At 41.9% G+C, this 19,455-nt stretch overlaps 2 protein-coding genes across 2 annotated transcripts in view; both read left to right on the top strand.

Annotated features, from left to right (window-relative positions):
- The first annotated feature begins 72 nt into the window (after positions 1–72).
- LOC145392479 (carbohydrate sulfotransferase 5-like) lies at positions 73–1,399 on the top strand. Its single transcript, XM_080266874.1, has 2 exons — positions 73–803; positions 1,048–1,399. The coding sequence occupies exons 1-2, from the start codon at positions 73–75 to the stop codon at positions 1,397–1,399; spliced, it is 1,083 nt and encodes a 360-aa protein (XP_080123000.1).
- Positions 1,400–5,953: 4,554 nt separating this feature from the next.
- ari-1 (E3 ubiquitin-protein ligase ariadne-1) overlaps positions 5,954–19,455 on the top strand; it is a 48,570-nt gene continuing 35,068 nt past the window's right edge. Inside the window, exons 1-2 of the mRNA XM_080266793.1 lie at positions 5,954–6,251; positions 17,005–17,154. Of these exons, the coding sequence (XP_080122919.1) occupies positions 6,039–6,251; positions 17,005–17,154 (363 nt within the window). The 5' untranslated portion in view covers positions 5,954–6,038. The remainder of the gene's footprint in view (positions 6,252–17,004; positions 17,155–19,455) is intronic.

Raw genomic sequence — 19,455 nt, 5'->3', positions numbered from 1 at the left:
CAGAAGCACAGGTCGCTTTCGCTGCCAGCACATTAGCCGTGATCAATTTGCAACACCTTGTATATCTACGAGATGAACATGCGTCTACCTCGCACCTGTACCAGACGTCTCCGGCTGCTGCGGGTGGCGACACCAAGTATCCTGTTGCTCACAGCCCTCCAGGTTTACACAGCGACGATTTCACGCCCAGTACCGAAGAGGACTGAAGGAGGCAGGACGTACCAGGGCCACTGGAAGCGACACGTGCTGTTGTGGACACAGACACGCTCAGGGTCCCGCCTCACGATGAAGCTGCTGACGGCAGCACCCAGCAGTTTCACCATGGAGGAACCGCTGAGAAATCGTGGAACTAATGACCATAATTCCGTCAAATTCTTGCAAGATATATTCCAGTGCAAGTTCTTGCAACATTTGGAATATTTAAAACATTTAGTGTACATTGCACAGCAGGAATCAAATGAAATCAGCACGATGTGTAGTGATGAATTATCTTTGTGTAATAACCATGGCTTAATGATAGCAATGTGTCAAGCAGCCCACATCACTTTGGCGAAGGTTGCAGCAGAAGAATTGGGTATTGTAACCCCTCTCCTGAAGACCCCGGATCTGAGTGTGAAGGTTGTACATTTAGTAAGAGATCCCCGAGCACTTCTGGCTTCGAGGCTAAAATCACAAAAAGATTTTGGCCCCTTCATACTGGCTTCAGACATCTACCATGAGGAAAAGAACTTGACCCGCATTTGCAACAGATATCAACAGGACCTATCGGCTGCTCGCTCGCTTCTGAACAGCTTTCCTCATAGGTCAGTTTAGGTACACCTACATCCTACTGAAGCAAACCCTAATAAATATTCGCCAGGTTCAAAAACCCAGTATTAGAGTGATTTTTTTTTTTTTTTTTTTTTTTAAGGCGCTAGACGTACTGGGTATATGATTTTTTAAATAAACGGTTGACATATTGGGAAAATATTTGTAATACAAGTGCCCATGTATATTCCAGGCACACACTTAAAAAAAATTGTAATTTTGTTTATGCGTATGATACAGATACACGCTGGTGCGCTATGAAGACCTGGCGTTACACCCCCAGAGGGAGGTGCGGCGCCTTTACCACTTCTTGAACCTGCCCTACACAGCCCAGGTGGCCAACACAGTGGCTATTCACACCCTCGGCATCAAGAGGGGTGAGTTTTGGAGCAGACATCCGTTCTCCACATACAAGAACTCGTCAGCCACGGTGTTTGCGTGGCGGGATCAACTGGACTTCAACGAGGTGACGCGGCTGCAGCAGGAGTGTGGCGCCGTGATGAAGGCTTATGGTTACCGCACCTTCCTCACCCCGCACCACTTCCACGACCCTCATAACACACCCCTCCTGCCACTTCCCCCTCTCCTGTAACTGTACCACGCCTTGCCTCCCCACTCCTCTGCCTGACCCCTCCTGCCACTGCCCCGCGTCCTGTAGCTGTACCACACCTTCCTTCCCCACTCCCCTACATCACTCCTCTTGCCACCACCCCCACTCCTGTAGCTGTACCACGACTTCCCTTCTCATTTTTCATTGTCTAATATGAATCTTTCCTCCACTCATGTATCCAGTGGATTGATTTTATTTTTATAGTCATGTAGTGGAATCCGACACACACACACACACACACACACACACACACACACACACACACACACACACACACACACACACACACACACACACACACACACACACACTAAAAGCCAGCTTAATAAGCTAGGGAGTAGACTATATTACCAGTCGAGCAGGGCGGTACTCCCAAGGTGAATGGAAAGCTGATGACAGGGGGAGCTGGAGCTCCCGATTCATCAGCCCTCGGGACTAGCTTCTGACCATCTCCCTTTGCTGAACTTTTTCAGTGTTTCAGTAACGCAGTGAGTAGGCCAGCATGCTCTTCATTACAAGTATCCTCTAACTGTCAACACCAAACTACATGCACATTACACACATCACTTCCTACTCAAAATTTACGAGAAAAAAATAAAATGGCATCAAGCCATCAACAAACCAAGCCTCGGAGTCCCCAAGGGGGGAGGGGGACCATCAGAGCCCCCACTATCCTCCCCTATCCCGATGACGACCCAGCTAGATGCCTGTCCAGTTATCTAAAAATGAACGGATCTTTAATTTGGCTCTCTGTTGTCTTGTTTTTGTTGTTTCTTGGAGGGAGCAGTTGGAATATGAGAATACTTGGCTCACGGTACCTGAAGCAAGTAAACTGTAGATACCAGAAGAAACTTGGCCGAAATAGATTGGATACAAATACTGAGAAATATATCACTTAGCTCTTGAACCCATGAACTTGGTGTTGCACAGGTGACTCCGCTAATGTCAGCTTTGGAGGCAGCCAGAGAGAGGGAGTTAGAGGGTGTGACGAGGGGAGGTTGAGGCAATGGGAACCGTCCCTAGTATTCCCCTACAGCGTAACTGAGAAGTCCTAGCGATACTAAGTCGGGGCTGTATGACGGTAAGTGGCAATGACAGGGGGAAGCACTCACGTCCTGGAGGTGGTGGTTCTTCAGTGGCTGCACCCGTAAACACAAACCACACTCACTAGGACGCAAGCAGTGAGATCTCGGAGTGTATTATCTTCCTTAGCAGCTTATTTCTGTATTTATCTCGTTAATAACCCCTTCCATGTAATTTTTGAGATCTGTGTTGGTATAAGATATAAAGCGGTATACAAGAAGGAAATAATGTATAGAAAGCAAAATAAATTGGAAAAGAACTAAACTAACAAGGATTCAGGTTCATGTGACTGTGGAGCAATCAGTGTAACAGTGAGAGAGAGACTGCAATTCCACCCAGTTACGGATGCATCTTCTCTATTCCTATATTCCAGCTAACGCCAGACGATTTTATTCATCTGGGGTGAATCATAGGAGTCAGTGTTTATATTGTCGCCGTTATCCCTTTCATGATCGGGACAACTCTAGTATTACAGCTCACAACACACGCTGATTTTCATAACTGAGTCCTATGAACCTATGAGTATTAGGTAGATTATTTTCACTCCCAAATTCGCTTCTTGTGTGTGTGTGTGGGTGGGTGGGTGGGTGGGTGTCCTAAGACTAGGAAATATTTCTATTAGTACAGTGTAAATAACGAGGGGGAGGGTATTCTGCAACTCCAGCTCCGGCTGCTATTACATATACGTTGAAATTAGGTTAGGATAGGGTAGGTTAGATGATTTAAATGTAGACACGATAACTGACAAGCTGGAGGCTCAATAATCCTCCCCCTCCCTTGTTTACTGAGTACTAAATGACGCAGTAGAGATGGAAAAATCATAGAGAAGACCCCTTCCATTTGGGCAAAAAAAAAAAAAAAAAATTGAATCTGGGTATGAATCTTAATATTTACCGAGTATTATTATTCTACCTCCTATTTCTACCTAGTTTTATTTCTTCAAACTATCCTGTTACCTGCGTCGTATAGAGTTGATAGCTTACAAGTGTCAGCTTCTCTACAGTATGTCTAGTCTCCGCCTTGTCAGAATTAGGATTGCTTATAAAGAGGCTTCAGAGATTCCGCAACATCTCCCCCATAACGATGTATTCCGCACACAATTCGTCAATAACTTCCTGTATTTTATTGATGCAAACAACGTCGGTAAAGTGATAACATAAGAAAGAATGTAAAGTCGCAATATGCAAAACAAATCGCTTAGGAAGAGGTGTTACGAAGCCTCCTATGCCACAAAAAGTACTGTTCTTATACCTTCAACCTTTTTCAACGATTTTATCTTTTTAAGGCTGAAAAAGTTAATGTAGGCTATATCTAACTCTTCATTTCAAAAAATCTTTCCCCTCTTAATAAAAACCTCTGAAACTAGCAAAAATAAAGACGTGATCAGACGATTTTGTTCAGCTGATGGATAATCGGTTTGTTTACAGTTGAAAAAGATCCCTTAACCCTTTTCAGCTCAGTTGGTGGCCAATGGTAGTCAGACTGAACTTTTGAATTAACTATTTACCAAGGACACTCATTCCCGCCTCATCGGATTTCTGGCTCCCATGAGTTAAAATTCGAATTGTGATTCCTCTCAGGTGAAAACAAGCCGGCTATAGTCAAAGGCCCCTATGATTTACCATTTATTTACGTTTACCTGATAATCGTTACGGATTCACCATATAGGCCACTGCAGCTTCTGATAGGTGGGATGGAATTCCCGTCATGAAGAACCTGGGCTTTCCAGAATGAAATGTTTTGCCGTAATGACAGTTTTATCCTCATTTATTCCCTTTGTTATGTGGGGTTGCCCAAGGACGAGTAAATATACGATTGTCTGACATAATTCAGAATAGTATAGCTAACATAACATACTGAGAGTTTAAATCGTGTTTATTTCAACATTGTGGGATTTTCCCAAGCTGTATTGAATAGTCTCTTATTAGGCAGAAAAATATACCTTCGTTATCCTGACAACTAAAAGGGTTAAAATGGTTCGCTAGATCGCTTTTGTGGGTTGCTCATAGGCGAATGATCAGCAGTACCAACATCTTCACTACAAAGAGATGGTCACTAATTTTCATTCTTCACCCTTAATTTGTGTCCGTCCATCAGAATCCAAGCATTATTTTCTCACTTGAGTCTGCAGATCATAAAACAATCATGGCAAGACTCCTTTGATTCCATGTTCACCCTCCGCATTCCTTTTCACCGTTCGCAGCGAACCCTCCTTCGTCCTTGTTGTACCCAGTCACACACCTCATCCTCTGAATTCTCATGCTTATTTGTCTTCTTAATAGACTGGCAGCACGTGAGGAGGCAACAAAGGACTGGAAGTACCATGCCATTTGATATTGTTCTGTAGATGCTTGTATGAGCTCTACTACGACCGGTGCAGATGCAGATTGATTAACTGAAGCCCATTCATACATTGACTCAATAAAATTCACTCAAAAATTTATTTAAGCCTACTCAAAAATTGATGACTTGTATCTTACTTTCTGTTAGCTGTGGCCTGCTCAGAAGTTGGTTATTTATATACAGCCTACTCAGAAATGTGTTTTACCTACTTTTTGGTTTTGTTATGGCCTGCTCAAAAACTGGTTATTTGCAGCCTGCTCAAAAAATGGGTTAGTTATAGCCTACTTAACATTGGTTAACTATAGCCTCGACAGATTCTTAGTTATAGTCTACTCAAAACTGGTTAGCTTACTCGAAGTTGGCTTGTTATAGCCTACTCAACAAATAGTTATGGCCTACTGTATATATATATATATATATATATATATATATATATATATATATATATATATATATATATATATATGGTTAGTAGATACGCTCTTCAAAAATTGGTTAGTTATGTTACTGAAAATTGGTTGGTTTTAGACCACTCAAAAATTGGTAAGAGGATGTAAAGCAATTCAGATAATACATTAAACACTGAGGTATGTCATCTGACACACGCAGGTGTTCATGCATGGTATTGTGCTATCAGAACTGAGCTTTCCATATTATAATACTTTTCGTTTTCTGTGTCAATTCAGTAGCTAGTCCGAAAGCATCAACTTCCTTACTCAACATGAAAAGATTGTATAACCTATTTCTTGGCTTTCTGTGCAGTACGTTTAATGCTGAAACAACTTTTTAAAATATTTCAACTTGGTCGTGGATAAAATTTTATTGTACCTAATCTTTTGGAAGTTTATATTGTCAATAAATCAGAACAAAAACATTCCCAAGGCGCAAGACGACAGATGCGTTCTAGTAGCAGCAGTTCAAGAGAAATCGTCATGCAAACGATTAATTGCATTAATACTTAACATATATTGCATAAGCTTTTTTTTTTTTTGTTGCGGACACAGTAGCTAGCCATTTAAAAAGAAAGGAGTAGATGAGAGGAAAATATAAAAGGACCATAGTGTTGGAACGCACTGATGGAGGCCTTGTTATGTGACGTCATTCTTACAAACAGACAGAGGCGACAGAGGTGCAGTAAGAGGAAAAGTACTATTTAGCTCCCTCTGGATCGTCTGGAGTGGTGGAGAGGGGTGAAATGGATTCAGACGAGGAATACCTTTATGACTGTGACAGTGGAAATGAATCTAGTGGTGATGACGTGGGGCTGGACTTCGAAAGTGAGGGTGAAGCAGAATCAGGAAGCACCAAGTGTAGGGACACAGACGAGTACCCTTATGAGGTACTCTCAACCGAAGATATCACCAGGCATATGATAGAATGCATTAAGGAAGTCAACAGTGTCGTCAATGTGAGTACAAGGATCCTCGACCTGAAGACATGAGTCATGAGTGGGTGATACAGCCAAAAGCAGCGATGCAATTCCCTGTCATGAAAACTTGTTTCAGGGTCTTTGTTGGAAGTCTTGTATTTCCCTTTACTGTCATCAGCGCTTGTGTTAAGCTATATATATATATATATATATATATATATATATATATTTTTTTTTATGTAGTGTAATTTGTAAGGGAAGATATGCTAGAAAATGGGCTTACATAATTTTCATTTTTTAGTGGTCTTATTTTTTTTTTTTTTTAATCAGTAAAATTAACATTTGGATAAAATGAACCTCCTATATAATGTGGGTGGAGGTCCAGTTTTAAGTGGTTTTTAATAAATTTGGCAGAAAACCAAATTTACTTCCAGTCAACAGCAATCATTGAGTTCATGGTCATCACATAAATATGTTTTAGGTCATTTCAGGAATAATTTCAGTTTTACTCGTTAAATTTAACCCGTTAACTGCGCATGGTGTTTTTTTTTTTTTTGAGGTGTCTGTGGTGTGCAGACATAGGGGTAAAAATGAAATTTCCCAAAGGCCAAATTTTGTCTTAGGAATTAAGAAAACACATGCCAAAGTATATAGTAATGAAATATCAGTTCAATATTTACTTTGGTAAAGCCATGGATGAACATTGAAGTGTCTGATTCCCTATTGGAATGTATGGTTTTCGGTTTCGGTTTGGTAAAGCTCAAACATGCTTCTATGGATTGGCCTTGATCACTGTGGCACTATATTCGAAATTCACCTGCACAGCCAGGGCTTTATTGAGCAGTCACACTCGGAACAGCCCAGGCTATATAGAGAAGTTAACAAGTTAATCTTGAAGAGATGCTTGAAACCCAAGTTTTGCATTAAGTAGAATTTAGCCAGACACCAAGTCTTAAGATCATTCGTGGTTTCATCACTTGTAGCTGTCTCATCTTTATAATTATTTAAAATAATTGTACATTTTTCATGAAGCAGCAGAAGGGCCTTACCAGTTCAAATGCTGTTACTCCTGTTTGTTTTCTGTATTTTCCTTACTGTTTTCATGGTAGTAAACAGTTATTTTCTATTAACTTTTTTCCCCTTGTGCTTATCATGTTCCCTATGCCTTGTCGATGTTTGTAGTGACAAACTTGCTAAAACTTACTCAAATCTTGGTCAGGTTAGGTTGAGTTGCTGGGTTAGATTACCGGTAGGTTAGGTTAGATTAAAATATACCCGGTAACTTTAGGAAGAGGTACTATAAGGCAACTTGGTTGTACGTTAGAAGTATAGCAAGACTCACTACTGTATAATGGACTAATTGGGGCCCAAACCATTCAGAAAAAAGCGACATCTGGACTTTCCCCTGCTGTCCCGGACTTTTTCTGATTTATGAGACATTAGTGTGGATTGCACCAACGGTTTTTAAAGTGTTTTCAATACCATTGCAGTAATGTACTGTATTATACATTTACAACATTAACCCGTACAATCCCGCCGTCAGCATGGTGCCAACGGTACAAAACTTCTCAAGTAATCCCAGTGACGTGATGGTGCCAACAGCAAAATTCGAGCGCTGTAGCGCATCTCTTAACTGCTTCAATGTAGCTAATTTTTTGCTAAGGAGTAGCTTAATATATTGGCAACATTGTGCACAAGCACTTGTAGCACTGAGTTTGGTTCTGCATGGCTGGGTAACATCAGTGTGCCACTGTCCGTCACAGCGTTAGAATGTTGTGGAAGTCACGCCATTTTTCCGCCTCGTTGGGCTGGAGAAGGCAGTTGAAACTGTCACATGGACCCTCTTTCCCTTCATTTAGTGATTCTATAGAAGAGGAAGACCTGGATGACTCTTCTGGGGAGGAATATGAGCCAGTGGAGAAGGATATTGAGAATGGGGATTCCCCCATTCTCCTCCCCCTGTTCTCTCTCATCCCGCCCAGCTGGGTGGGAAAACGTAGCTCAAGGCTTGGGAAACTGGGCTAGAAACACGATGGACAGCCATCCTGCACTTATTTCTCCTATAAGGCATACTTTTTTGGGCTTTTCCTTGATTTATATGTGCTTTTGGATTGTTTTATGCAATAAAAAATTTTTCCATTTTTGGTCAGGGATCGGGTGGGTATAAAATTGCAAAAATGCCTGGGATGGTATGGGTTAATCAGATGGTATAATATGTATAATAATACTATACCATACACTGATAAACATGTCTTTTATTTACCGATACCTTATTGTGATGAACATAGCTGAAGTGGTCAGGAAGTCCGGACTGCTTCTGGCTTTATCAGACTTTTTCCGATATACGGTATTGGAATTTAGTCCGGTAGCTCCTTGATTCCAATAAAAGTGAATTCTGGCCTATTGAAGTCTGTTATATCGAGGTTTTACTGTATCAGGCATTACTCTAGAAACATTTGATACAGCAGAAGGAACAAGGCAAAAAATAATAAGTAAAGAAATTTAACATGAAAGGCTCATTTACAACCCCAAAGATATATAACCAGATAAATATAAAAGACTATCAGGAAAAAGAACTGATATGGTAAGGTTTTTCTGTTGCTTAAAGTAAAGCATAAGTTTACACGTTTCTAATAGTCCATTAGCTATGTGGTAATCCATAAAGAGACATAGGACCACCATATTTTGCAGTTTTCTCCTGATTTTGTGGTGACCCATCATCCACTCTCTTGATATACTGTAGTGCTGCCTACTGCTTCCTTCACGTCTAGCCTATCATTCTTTTCTATGTCTACCCTCTTCTCATCTTGTACAGTATCTCTTATCTTTCCTGTCACTTTTCATTACTCATCTTTTATTTTCAGGTGGTTTTACATTGAGTGCTGAGCCTGATGGTTTCCTGTAAGCCAGGAAACCATTTGCAGCAGTGGTTGGTAACCAATTAACCAACCCATATGTGTTACCTACTGTACTTATAAATGAGTGGTTTGGCGGAGGGTTAGTGCCCCTCCCTGTAAAACAACAGACTCCAAGACAAACAACCATCTCTTACAGAATTGTGGCATCTGGCTATACAAACTGAATACTGTATGTATATATATATATATATATATATATATATATATATATATATATATATACAGTATATGAGTATGACATCATCATCATCATCATCATCCGGACATCCTTTCCCACCCTAGGGCTGGGTGAGGAGTAGCAATGTCCAGACAGCCCAAATTTGCCCACCCCAGTGGGCCATGCTTCCATTCACTCATCATTCAAGCCCCCGGAGTCTTGGCTGTATCTGATACGCCAAAAGTATTCACCACATTCTGTAGCTTCACATAAACGTATCCGATAGAGTCAGTCCGGATGCTGTCACGGTAAAAAGGGGTGCCACATCCCTGATCATGCACTTCTCACAATATTTATCCAGCCAGCTTGATCTCTTGGCAGTTCCCTAGCCTCACTGACTTCCAAATCTCTCTCCCTCATATCCCTCCGCCTTCTCCTTGGCTTACCTCGCCTCCTCCCTCCTTCAGATTTGCTCAGATATACCTTTTTCACCACTCTATTGTTATCCATTCTCTCCATGTGACCATACCACCTCAGTACACTCTCTTCGATTCTGGTGTTCACAGACTTCCTCACATCTTTCACAAATCACATTATTTCGTATCCTATGCACCCTCTGTACTCCGCAGCCTACATTCCCCGGCAGTCCCATCTCCACTAGCTCTCACTCTCGACTTTTCATTCTCATGCCACACCATAGTCTCACATCCATATGTTAAAGTTGGCACTAACACTCCTTCATGTAAGCCTTGTGCAGCTTCAACACTCAAGCCTCTGTTTCTTATCAAGGCTTTCATTGCACCAGCTACTTTTCTTCCTTGTATCACCCTACTTTCCACTTCTTTTGCACATTTTCCTCTCTTTTCTATCGTTGTACCCAGGCATTTGAACTCTCTCACCAATTCTAGTCTTTTTCCTTTCACTGTAACATTGCAATGGGAGTCACCTTCTCTCACAGTAACACTTTACTCTTTTCTACATTTACTCTCAAGGCATGATGCTCACAGGCATCAGCAAAACTCTGCACTAGTCTTCCAAGTTCTTGTCCGGTATTTGCAAGTAGTACTGCACCATCAGCATACAACAAACTTGAGATATTCTGTCCATTGAGTGACAAGCAAAATGGTTTCCTGTAAGCCAAGAAACCATTTACAACGCTGGGTGGTAACCACATAATCAAACCATATGCCTTCCTACGTGTCAACAAGTGGGTTGATGGAGGGTTAGTGCCCCTCCCCGTAAAACAAATAACTCAAAGTCAAATGGCCACCCCTTACGAGATTGTGGCGTCTGGCAATAGATAGATAGACCATTCATTACCAGTGCCATCCCCCTCTCCATTACTTGTGTTTTTACTTCTTTCACCACCCCATTCATATATATATTGAACAACCACGGGGACAGCACACAACCTTGTCACATGCCCACACTGATCATGAACCATTCATTTAGATATCCATTAACCCTTACACATGCTTCACTACCATCATAAAAACTCTTGATGGTACCAGGCAGCTTACCATCTACACCATACATGCGCAAAACCTTCCACAATCCCTCTATGTCTACTGTCGTATGCATTTTCCAGATCCATGAATGCCATAAACACCTTATAGTCCTTCTCACAAGCCATCTACACTATGTCTCACTGCAAATATTTGATCTGTACATTCTCTGCCACTCCTAAAGCCACCTTGTTTATCACTCACTCTTACTTTCTCTATAATAATTCTTTCATATACCTTCCCTACCACACTCAGTAAACTTATGATAATTCATGCACTCACATCACTTACCATTATTTTTACACAGGGGTACAGTCACAGCCTTTTTCCACTCTGCTGGCACAGGTTCACTCATCCATGCCTTCTTACATTTCTCCAACAAGCATTTCATTCCGCTCTCTCCATTACACTTAATCATCTCTGCAGACACCTCATCAACCCCAGCTGCTTGCCCATTTTTCAGTCACTTCACAGCGCTTTTCACCTGTGCAAGTGTCACGTTTCTTGGCACTGCATTCCTTCTCTGCACACCCCCAGAAACAATCATGTTTACAGCCGCTCTGCTCCCTCCTTTCCCATTCATCAGGTTTTCAAAATATTCTTTCCATCTGGTCCTTACTTCATCCCCATGGGTTAATAATCTACCACCTACATCCTTCACACCGTCACATTTCTTTCCGCTTTCACTTCCACATTTCTGCACCGCTTACCAGAATAACTTCCTATTTTCAGAGTAGTTTGCATTCATTTTTCTTCCTAGATCATCATTTACCTCCTTTTTCCTCTTCACTAGTCTCTTATCCCTGCTTCTTGCTCTCAGTATATTCAGTTCCTATTTCAATTGAACCCCTGTCCTGTAACCACTCATGCTGCTTCATCCTCCTTTCCTCCACTGCTCTCTTAACCTTTTCATCCCACTGTGCCATATGTACATATACAGCAAACTTGCCCCTAACGTGAGGGTTTCGTTCCAACCTTTGCGCGTTCGGCGCAAAACCATGTAAGTTTTAACTGCTCCTTATTTTGCTCCTTAGACCCCCTAAATGTGGTGTTTTGCTGTTATCTGCAATTGGTAATCAATATGAAGCACCGCACTTTAAGTGGTTAGGTTTATTTAAAGTTATAACTTACAAATACAGTACTGCACAGCAAAACTTAACAAACAGATAAGTAAACACAAGGCAACTTTCCGATGCTGATTGGTTTAGGAACAATTTGTTGTCAATTCGCCATCAAAACAAAAACAAGACAATTCGCCATCATTAATGAAGACAGCTGTGGGTGATGCTAAAATACAATTCAAAGGCGAAATAAGTATACAGTATTTATAGAATGACGGGGAATCGTTCAGGGTGTGAATTGTCCTGACGGGGAATCGTCCATGTTTTGACAGGGAATTGTCTGACGGCGAATTGACTTGATGGAGAATTGTCTCGGAACCAGCCGATCATGGGTAATCATATAAATCAGGTTAACTGGTTACAAGGCTTTATTTAACGCTTTAACTTTATTTAAGTGCTTTAACCTACATGCCAGAACAGTAAATATTTAACTTATAAATACAGTATCGTGAAAAATCAGTGCAGCAGATCTTTAACGAACAAATAAAAAAGGCAATATTCTGACACCTATCATGTAAACTGGTTATAAGACTTTATTTCTTGCTTTAACGTTATTTAATAGTACTTTAACGTGTACATAAACTTACCAGAACAGTAATGTAAATACAGTATTTAACTTACAAATACAGTACTGTGTAAAAGCAGGACACGATCATGTAATCAAAACAAACCATGCGTGGTGCTGCACTGATGTTCGAGGATTTGGCCTTTCAAAGGCCGCCTCTCGTATAAATTTATAGTTTTCGTAATGGTTCATTAATCTCATGTTGTCTTATACATATCCCAGCACTAACCGTGTATTCTGTAATTGCAAGCGCGTTCGGCAAGAACGTGTTCGGGGCGAGTTTACTGTGTATATATATACAGTAATCACTCCAATATCCGGATCAATAGAGCCATCGGTAGGTTCGGATATTGGTTTTGTCCAGATATTGGGCCCCAGCTTATGGACTTGTACTTACGGACCCTAACACAGAGAAACACCTATACAACTCCCTCCGGACATGCATAGCACCTATTTAACACCCAAATCACACCAATAAGGCACATAAATGACTGAAATAAATGCAATAGACACATAAAATGTGGGTTTAGAAGTATGTTCATACATTAATAAACATTCTGGTACTTATGGACTCTAACCGAACCTAACCTAACCGAACCTAACCGAACTCTGAAAAACACATTCCTACTGCACATGCATGAGGTAAGTTTAGTATGGAAAGAAGTACAGTATGACACTTTCTGGTAAGTATAGTATGGGAAAAAATACAATATGAAACATTCTGGTAAATATAGTATGGGAAATAGTACAACATGAAACATTTTGGCTACTTACAGCAAGTCCCTGGCCACCTCGATGAATAACCGCCTCCTCTCGGACTCTGACAGTAAGAACGATTTCCTGAAGCACTTGCACTACACTCTTCCTGAAGTCTTGCACTGAACTTAGTCAATAACACACAGAAGTCCGTTCTTTTCACAGTGTTCACTTTAGTCAAAATAATGTTCCATTAAATTTAAGTGTTGCACATTAACTTTTCCCAAGTTTTTAAGTTTCCAAAGCCAAAACAAAGAAGGTTAGTTACGTTAAATTTCTTTTCTACTTAGTCTTTTCTCCCAACTTGAAAACCTTAACACAACACACCGTTTTTCACTGCACAACACTCAAAATTCCCGTGTGGTCTAGTGGAGAAGTTCTTGCTGTTTATTCACTGTCAGAGCCCGAGAGTATCACTGGCAGGCGTCCAAGGGGTGCATCGGTGGGTAGTGGTGATGGCGTACCGACTACAGAAGACTCTGAAGACAGCCGCAAACTCACGTCGAGCAGTGACTCCACTGTAGCTGATGTGCTGGGCTGTGGCTCGGAGCATGAGGGCCTGTCTTGGGGAGGCAACGGAGTGGAACCAGGGCTTGGCACAGCTGGGGTCACGGGCCTGAAAAAACTGTCAATCGTTGACTGACGCAAGGACCGACGATTCTGGCGATTGATGATGCGCTGCCGGAAAGCACGCACTTCCTCCACGAGTCCCAAGGGCCCCATCTCCCTGTCGCAGTCCGGGTGTTCCAGGTAGTCTAGGACGAACTCTAGATGTTCCCGGAGTGCGCTCAGCTTGGGGATGGCTGGAGTAGTGTCCTGCTGGGCGGAGTCTGCATCATCATCGCCTTCGTCGTCGGAATCTTCAAGTTCGGGACTGACACCAGCAACCGAAGATGCGATCTCGATATCAGACAACGTCTGATACCCAGGATCGCCCTCGTCGTCGTCCAACCACTCACGAACATCGTCCACATCAACATCGTCGCCGTGCGTACGTAGCCGTGCATGGAAGTCATCCACGTCAAACCCTAGGAAATCGTACTCCACATCTGTTCCGAGAAGCAGACGAGACCAACCATTTTCAAGAGTTTTCACAGGGACTTCCTTCCATGCACTAGCCCAGTTGTACAGCGCAGACTTGAAGTTGTAGCGGCGAAGGTTTTCCAAAGTCCGCTTGCCTCGAGTGTCACGTCCTTCCCTGCGCTCGTCCTCGTCCTCGAGAACCACCATCACCTCGTCCAGGAACTTCCGACGGTACAGGCGCTTTGTTGCCACGATCACTCCTTGGTCCATTGGTTGAATGAGAGCAGTCGTATTAGGTGGCAGAAACATGCACCTAATACGGCCATTCTCAGCAACCAAGTCCTTGTCGCACGGGTGGGCAGGTGCATTGTCGAGGAGAAGGAGAGCCTTTACCTGGTCGCGAGGAATTCCCAGTGTCTTCGTCTGGTAATGTATGACCTCCTTGACGAAGTGATGGTGAAACCAGTCTTTGAAAATCATAGCTGTGAACCATGCTTTCAAAGAATGGTACCATACGACAGGAAGGACATCCATCACCCCACGAAGGCACCGAGGCTGCTTTGCACGGCCAACAATAACGGGCTTAAGCTGGTGCATGCCGTTAGCATTGGCACAACACAAAGCAGATATCCGTTCCTTAGAAAGCTTGCGGCCAGGTACACGCTTCTCATCGGCGAGAGTGTTTGTTGGCACCGAGCGATAGAATAGGCCAGTTTCGTCAGCGTTATAGACTTGACCGAGAGTGAGGCCCTCCCTGTCGATCAAGCCTTTCACCTTGTGCCGAAACTCGTCCACTCCATCCTCGTTAGCGTCCAATGCTTCGCCATGTGCTTTACGGTTAGTAAGGCCATGTCGCAACTTGAACGCGAAGAGCCAACCCTCGGATGCCTTGAAGTCTAGGGCGTCGTGAAGCCTTGCAAACTTCTCAGCAGCAGCCTTCAGCTCCGTTCCACGTACCATCACACCAGCTGCACGTTGCTGTCGATACCAAATCAACGTGGAGCGGTCGATCTCTGCATACTTGGGGGTAAACATAACCTTCCTCTCCACGTTGCGTTTGCTTCTCGACGAGAAGTCAGCCGTGTACTGCATGAGCTTGTCTCGGGAACGCTTGATATCAAACAAAGTCGACCGGGCCAGGTTGAACTCGCGGAGAATGCGAGAGGAAGACCAACCCGCATCAACCTTCTCCAATATCTCCCGTTTCTTCTCCAGAGTCAACACCACTCTCTTCCTTTTCTCAGGAGGTGGGGCCATCATCACACACACTAAGAGTAGGGCAGAGAGCAGCAGGAGGCCTTGCAGCAAGTACGGCACCACCACAAAAGCGAGCACGTGGGCAGCCATGGCGAAGAGCGTAGGTCTTGTCGCGGTGAGAGACAGGCGGGAAGTGGGGAGGATGCAGCGGCGCTCTGTCGGACGTCGGAGGAATGACGAACCAAAACAATGCTCTCACGCGGCGCGCGCGGCAAGTTCAAATTACGGACGGCAAAAAATCGATTTTTTTTCCAATTTTTTTGGATTTTCGGACCATTTTGGGAATGTTTGATCCCAGGACGATAAGGTTCGGTTAGTGGGGATGTTCGGATATTGGGCGTCCGGATATTCGAGTGATTACTGTATATATATATATATATATATATATATTTATTTATTTATATATACAATAAAACCTCAATATAGCGGACTTCAGTAGACCGGAATTCGCTTTTATCGGACTCTATCAGCTACCGGACTACATTCCTATATATCGGAAAAAGTCCGATAAAGCCACAAGCATTCCGGACTGCCTGACCACTTCAGCTTTGTTCAGCACAATAAGGTAAGTAAAAGACATGTTTATCAGTGTACAGTCCAGTATTATTGTATATATTACACCATATGATTAATGTAGTGAAGTCTATCTGTCTATCCATCTATTGCCAGACGCCTCAATCCCGTTCGGGGTGGCCACAAACAAATCGCCTCCACGTCGCCCTGTCCCCCGCCATTACACTGCCCTGCTCCCAACTCACACCTCCCTCTCTCATATACCTCTCCACCCCATCCCTCCATCTCATCCTCGGCCTCCCCCTCCCTCTTCCCCCCTCCACCTCACTCACATACACTCTCTTCATCAGTCTTTCACCCTCCATCCTCTCCACATAGCTTTGTAGTGTCTATTAAATCTGATATCCAGCGCATTGAGGTACATTAAATCAAGGGTCTAGTGTATATGGAGAATTCAAAGACTAATTACCGTAGCTAAACTATCAGAGTACTTCCTAATGCTGCAGTATGTTGTTTATTACATGAGATAGTTAATTTTCCTTTATGAAAATGTTTCCAAATAGGACATATTTTGCATACGGTACCATACTTTTGTACCAAGTATGTGTTTGTGTCACTGTACATGGTATTGTAATACAATAAACCCTCACTGTAACAGACTAATTGGGGTAAAGCCAGGTCCATCATATCTGAGCCCCCCTTCCACCCTCCCGTTATTACAACTCTATGATCACAATGGGGAGAGAGTAATTTTAGGGCAGGTTGGAGTAAAAAAGGTAGCAAACATATATTGCATCCATTTAAAAGGACAGTGTTATACCTATTGCATTCAGTGGGTTTCGTGGCATTTATTAAATTCTATATTTGCTATATTGTTGTATGTTATAGTGAGGGTCTACTTATACTGTAAAATTAATCAAGCTGTCAGTCAAGATACCATAGTCACCTAGCCTACATTGTGTCATATTTTCTTACAGATTCCTGTCACAACAACAAGAATATTACTGAATCATTTCAAATGGGATAAAGAAAAATTAATGGAGCGCTTTTATGATGGTGATCCAGAAATATTATTCTCTGAAGCCCATGTAGTAAGTCCTTTCAAGACCACTGGCAAACCACAGAAGGTAAGTGATTGAAAACAAGGAATACCTGGTGTACTTTCTAGAAAGTCATGAATATTGTTCTGATCAGTTGTTCACCTGATGTGTTCTGGTATACTGAATATATTATAGTGGTTTACTTTGCCTAGCTAGCTGAGATACACACTGTACTTAACTTATATTCTCTGCAGTGAAATAAGATAGAGAGATACAGTACTTTGTAAACAGCATTAACACTGGCATTTGATGATATTTACAGGTACAGTACAATGCCACTTGATTCACTAGCTTAATTATGTAAATTATCAGTATTTTTTTTTCCCTAGTATTAATAACCCTCAAGAAAGGAAGAAATTTTTTAACCCCTTGACTGCCACTATTGTCAATCATTGCAATGAGATCAGACTTCCACTGACATTGATTGACATGACACTACCAAACATTGCATGATGCAGCTAACCTTAGTACTATAACTCTAAATCCCTGTAATAACCCTATTATATAGTAACTTTGTACAAGCTGATCGCCTAAAGTGCAAGAATTCCGCCCCAGCACCTTTCACGTTATGATGCAATCACACAACATAACATAAATAAACAACCTTATGGAAATGCTGTAATTGATTCCATCTTAACCAGAAACCCAAAGTCTCCCTTTTAACCCTTCAACCCACTACATCACCCCACCCATCCATTTTCGAAATGCTACCAAACACCATTGTTAAAAGTCTGTGTATGCCTACAGTATGGATTAAGTAGAAGTTTCCCTCTCAGACTCACTCAACCCCCTCCTCCCTCCCCTCATCAACATATTTTTCCTACAGCCGTTTTCTAATTAGCTTAGAGCGTGTACTCATTTCTGTGTTTAGTTAATTTTAGGAAACAGTAACAGCATTATTCTGTGTTCTTTTATTTTATTTTGCCTATGATTTGAAAAGGTTAATGTAGGTGAAATAGATGGAGCAACAGTTGAAAGTAAAAGTAGCAGTGTAGAGGAAAGTGGGTAATGTTAGTGATCTTTTGATAGCACTGTATATGTAGATCACAGTGATATGTGCCAGACATAATTACCAAGCCTTTCTGGCTTTAAAAAACATTCTTTTTACCTTCAGACAATTGTATTCGCCTTGGGAGAGACAGGTTAGTGAAGGCTATATCTGACCCTTCCTGTTTAAAGAGTCCATTTTAATCTAATTGTCTGGATTTACGAAGACAGAAATAAAGCCATCAGATGAGTTTAGAGTTTAGCAGCATATGTCATGCTGCAGTTTTAATCGCAAATCCAAAGATTAAAATATTCACATATGAGACATTTTTTAGCTGAGTTTGGAAATGTTTATTTCTTTCACAGATGATTGGTTCCCCTGTCTGCCCACCCAACACACACACACACACACACACACACACACACACACACACACACACACACACACACACACACACACACACACACACACACACACAGTCTTCATGTATAACGTAGGTGCTTCAACAATTAAACAAGTCTACCCAGGCCGAGTGATTGACTTCAGTGAGATTTTATCACTTTTGCTGTCAGCATAAAACTTTAATCACTTCCCACATCATTTCCATATGTCATAAATGGTGGTTGTTTCTATACCATGCTCATCATGAACCTTGTTCAGACTCTGTCTTTTATTGAATTTTTGAAGTATTGTCTTTGTATTTTCTTTTCAATGCTAAACATATAATGGTCCCTTATTGTTTGTGGCTTTGCTGTTTGTGGCTTTCATTCTATGCTGGTTTTTCACGAGGCTGGGCATTGCCCATAACGGCCAAGAAGCATCCAGAAAGGTGATACCGCCGCAATTTGCTTTTAAGGCATGGGAAATATAAAGTACATAAAACTCACCAGAATAAAGCCCTCTGGTTGTAGTAGAGGCTAATGAAAGCGACTGTGTCAAGTATATATTAGTGCATGGTGAAGGTAGCAGCCTGATTTGTTTACAGCTGTTCAACTTTTTATAAGTTTGGCCAAGTTAATTTGTCTCATTGGTGTGGTAACTTTGGCTCTCCTCCTTGATATGGATATTGTATGTAACAAGATCTGGTGTATAATTAAATTAAGTGCATTATAGCATGTACGCATAAGTTAAGCCTTCAGGATGTCGAGTTTTGCCTTTGTTTTGAGTCAACAGTCCTATAATTATCACAGCAGCAAACCTATAATAGGTTTCTAGGGAAGAGCAGATGTTAATATCAGTAGGCATGTTACACCAGTAATATTTGACCTGGTGAATTTGGTCCATTATATACAGTAGTTTGTAGAAGTCATTGGGCCATCTCATCAGGGGATTAAAACACT

Source organism: Coenobita brevimanus, chromosome 22 (assembly GCF_032717465.1).
Source record: "Coenobita brevimanus isolate Jiangsu-jjx chromosome 22, ASM3271746v2, whole genome shotgun sequence".
NCBI classification, from domain to species: Eukaryota; Metazoa; Arthropoda; class Malacostraca; order Decapoda; family Coenobitidae; genus Coenobita; species Coenobita brevimanus.
This window is presented reverse-complemented; position numbering and strand designations above follow the sequence as displayed.

Bases quoted from the DNA above. Each gene is read 5' to 3' on its own strand.
- LOC145392479 (XM_080266874.1), top strand. From the start codon at position 73: ATGAACATGCGTCTACCTCGCACCTGTACCAGACGTCTCCGGCTGCTG. The intron at 804-1,047 runs GTCAGTTTAGGT...CGTATGATACAG, and splicing joins CTGAACAGCTTTCCTCATAG to ATACACGCTGGTGCGCTATG.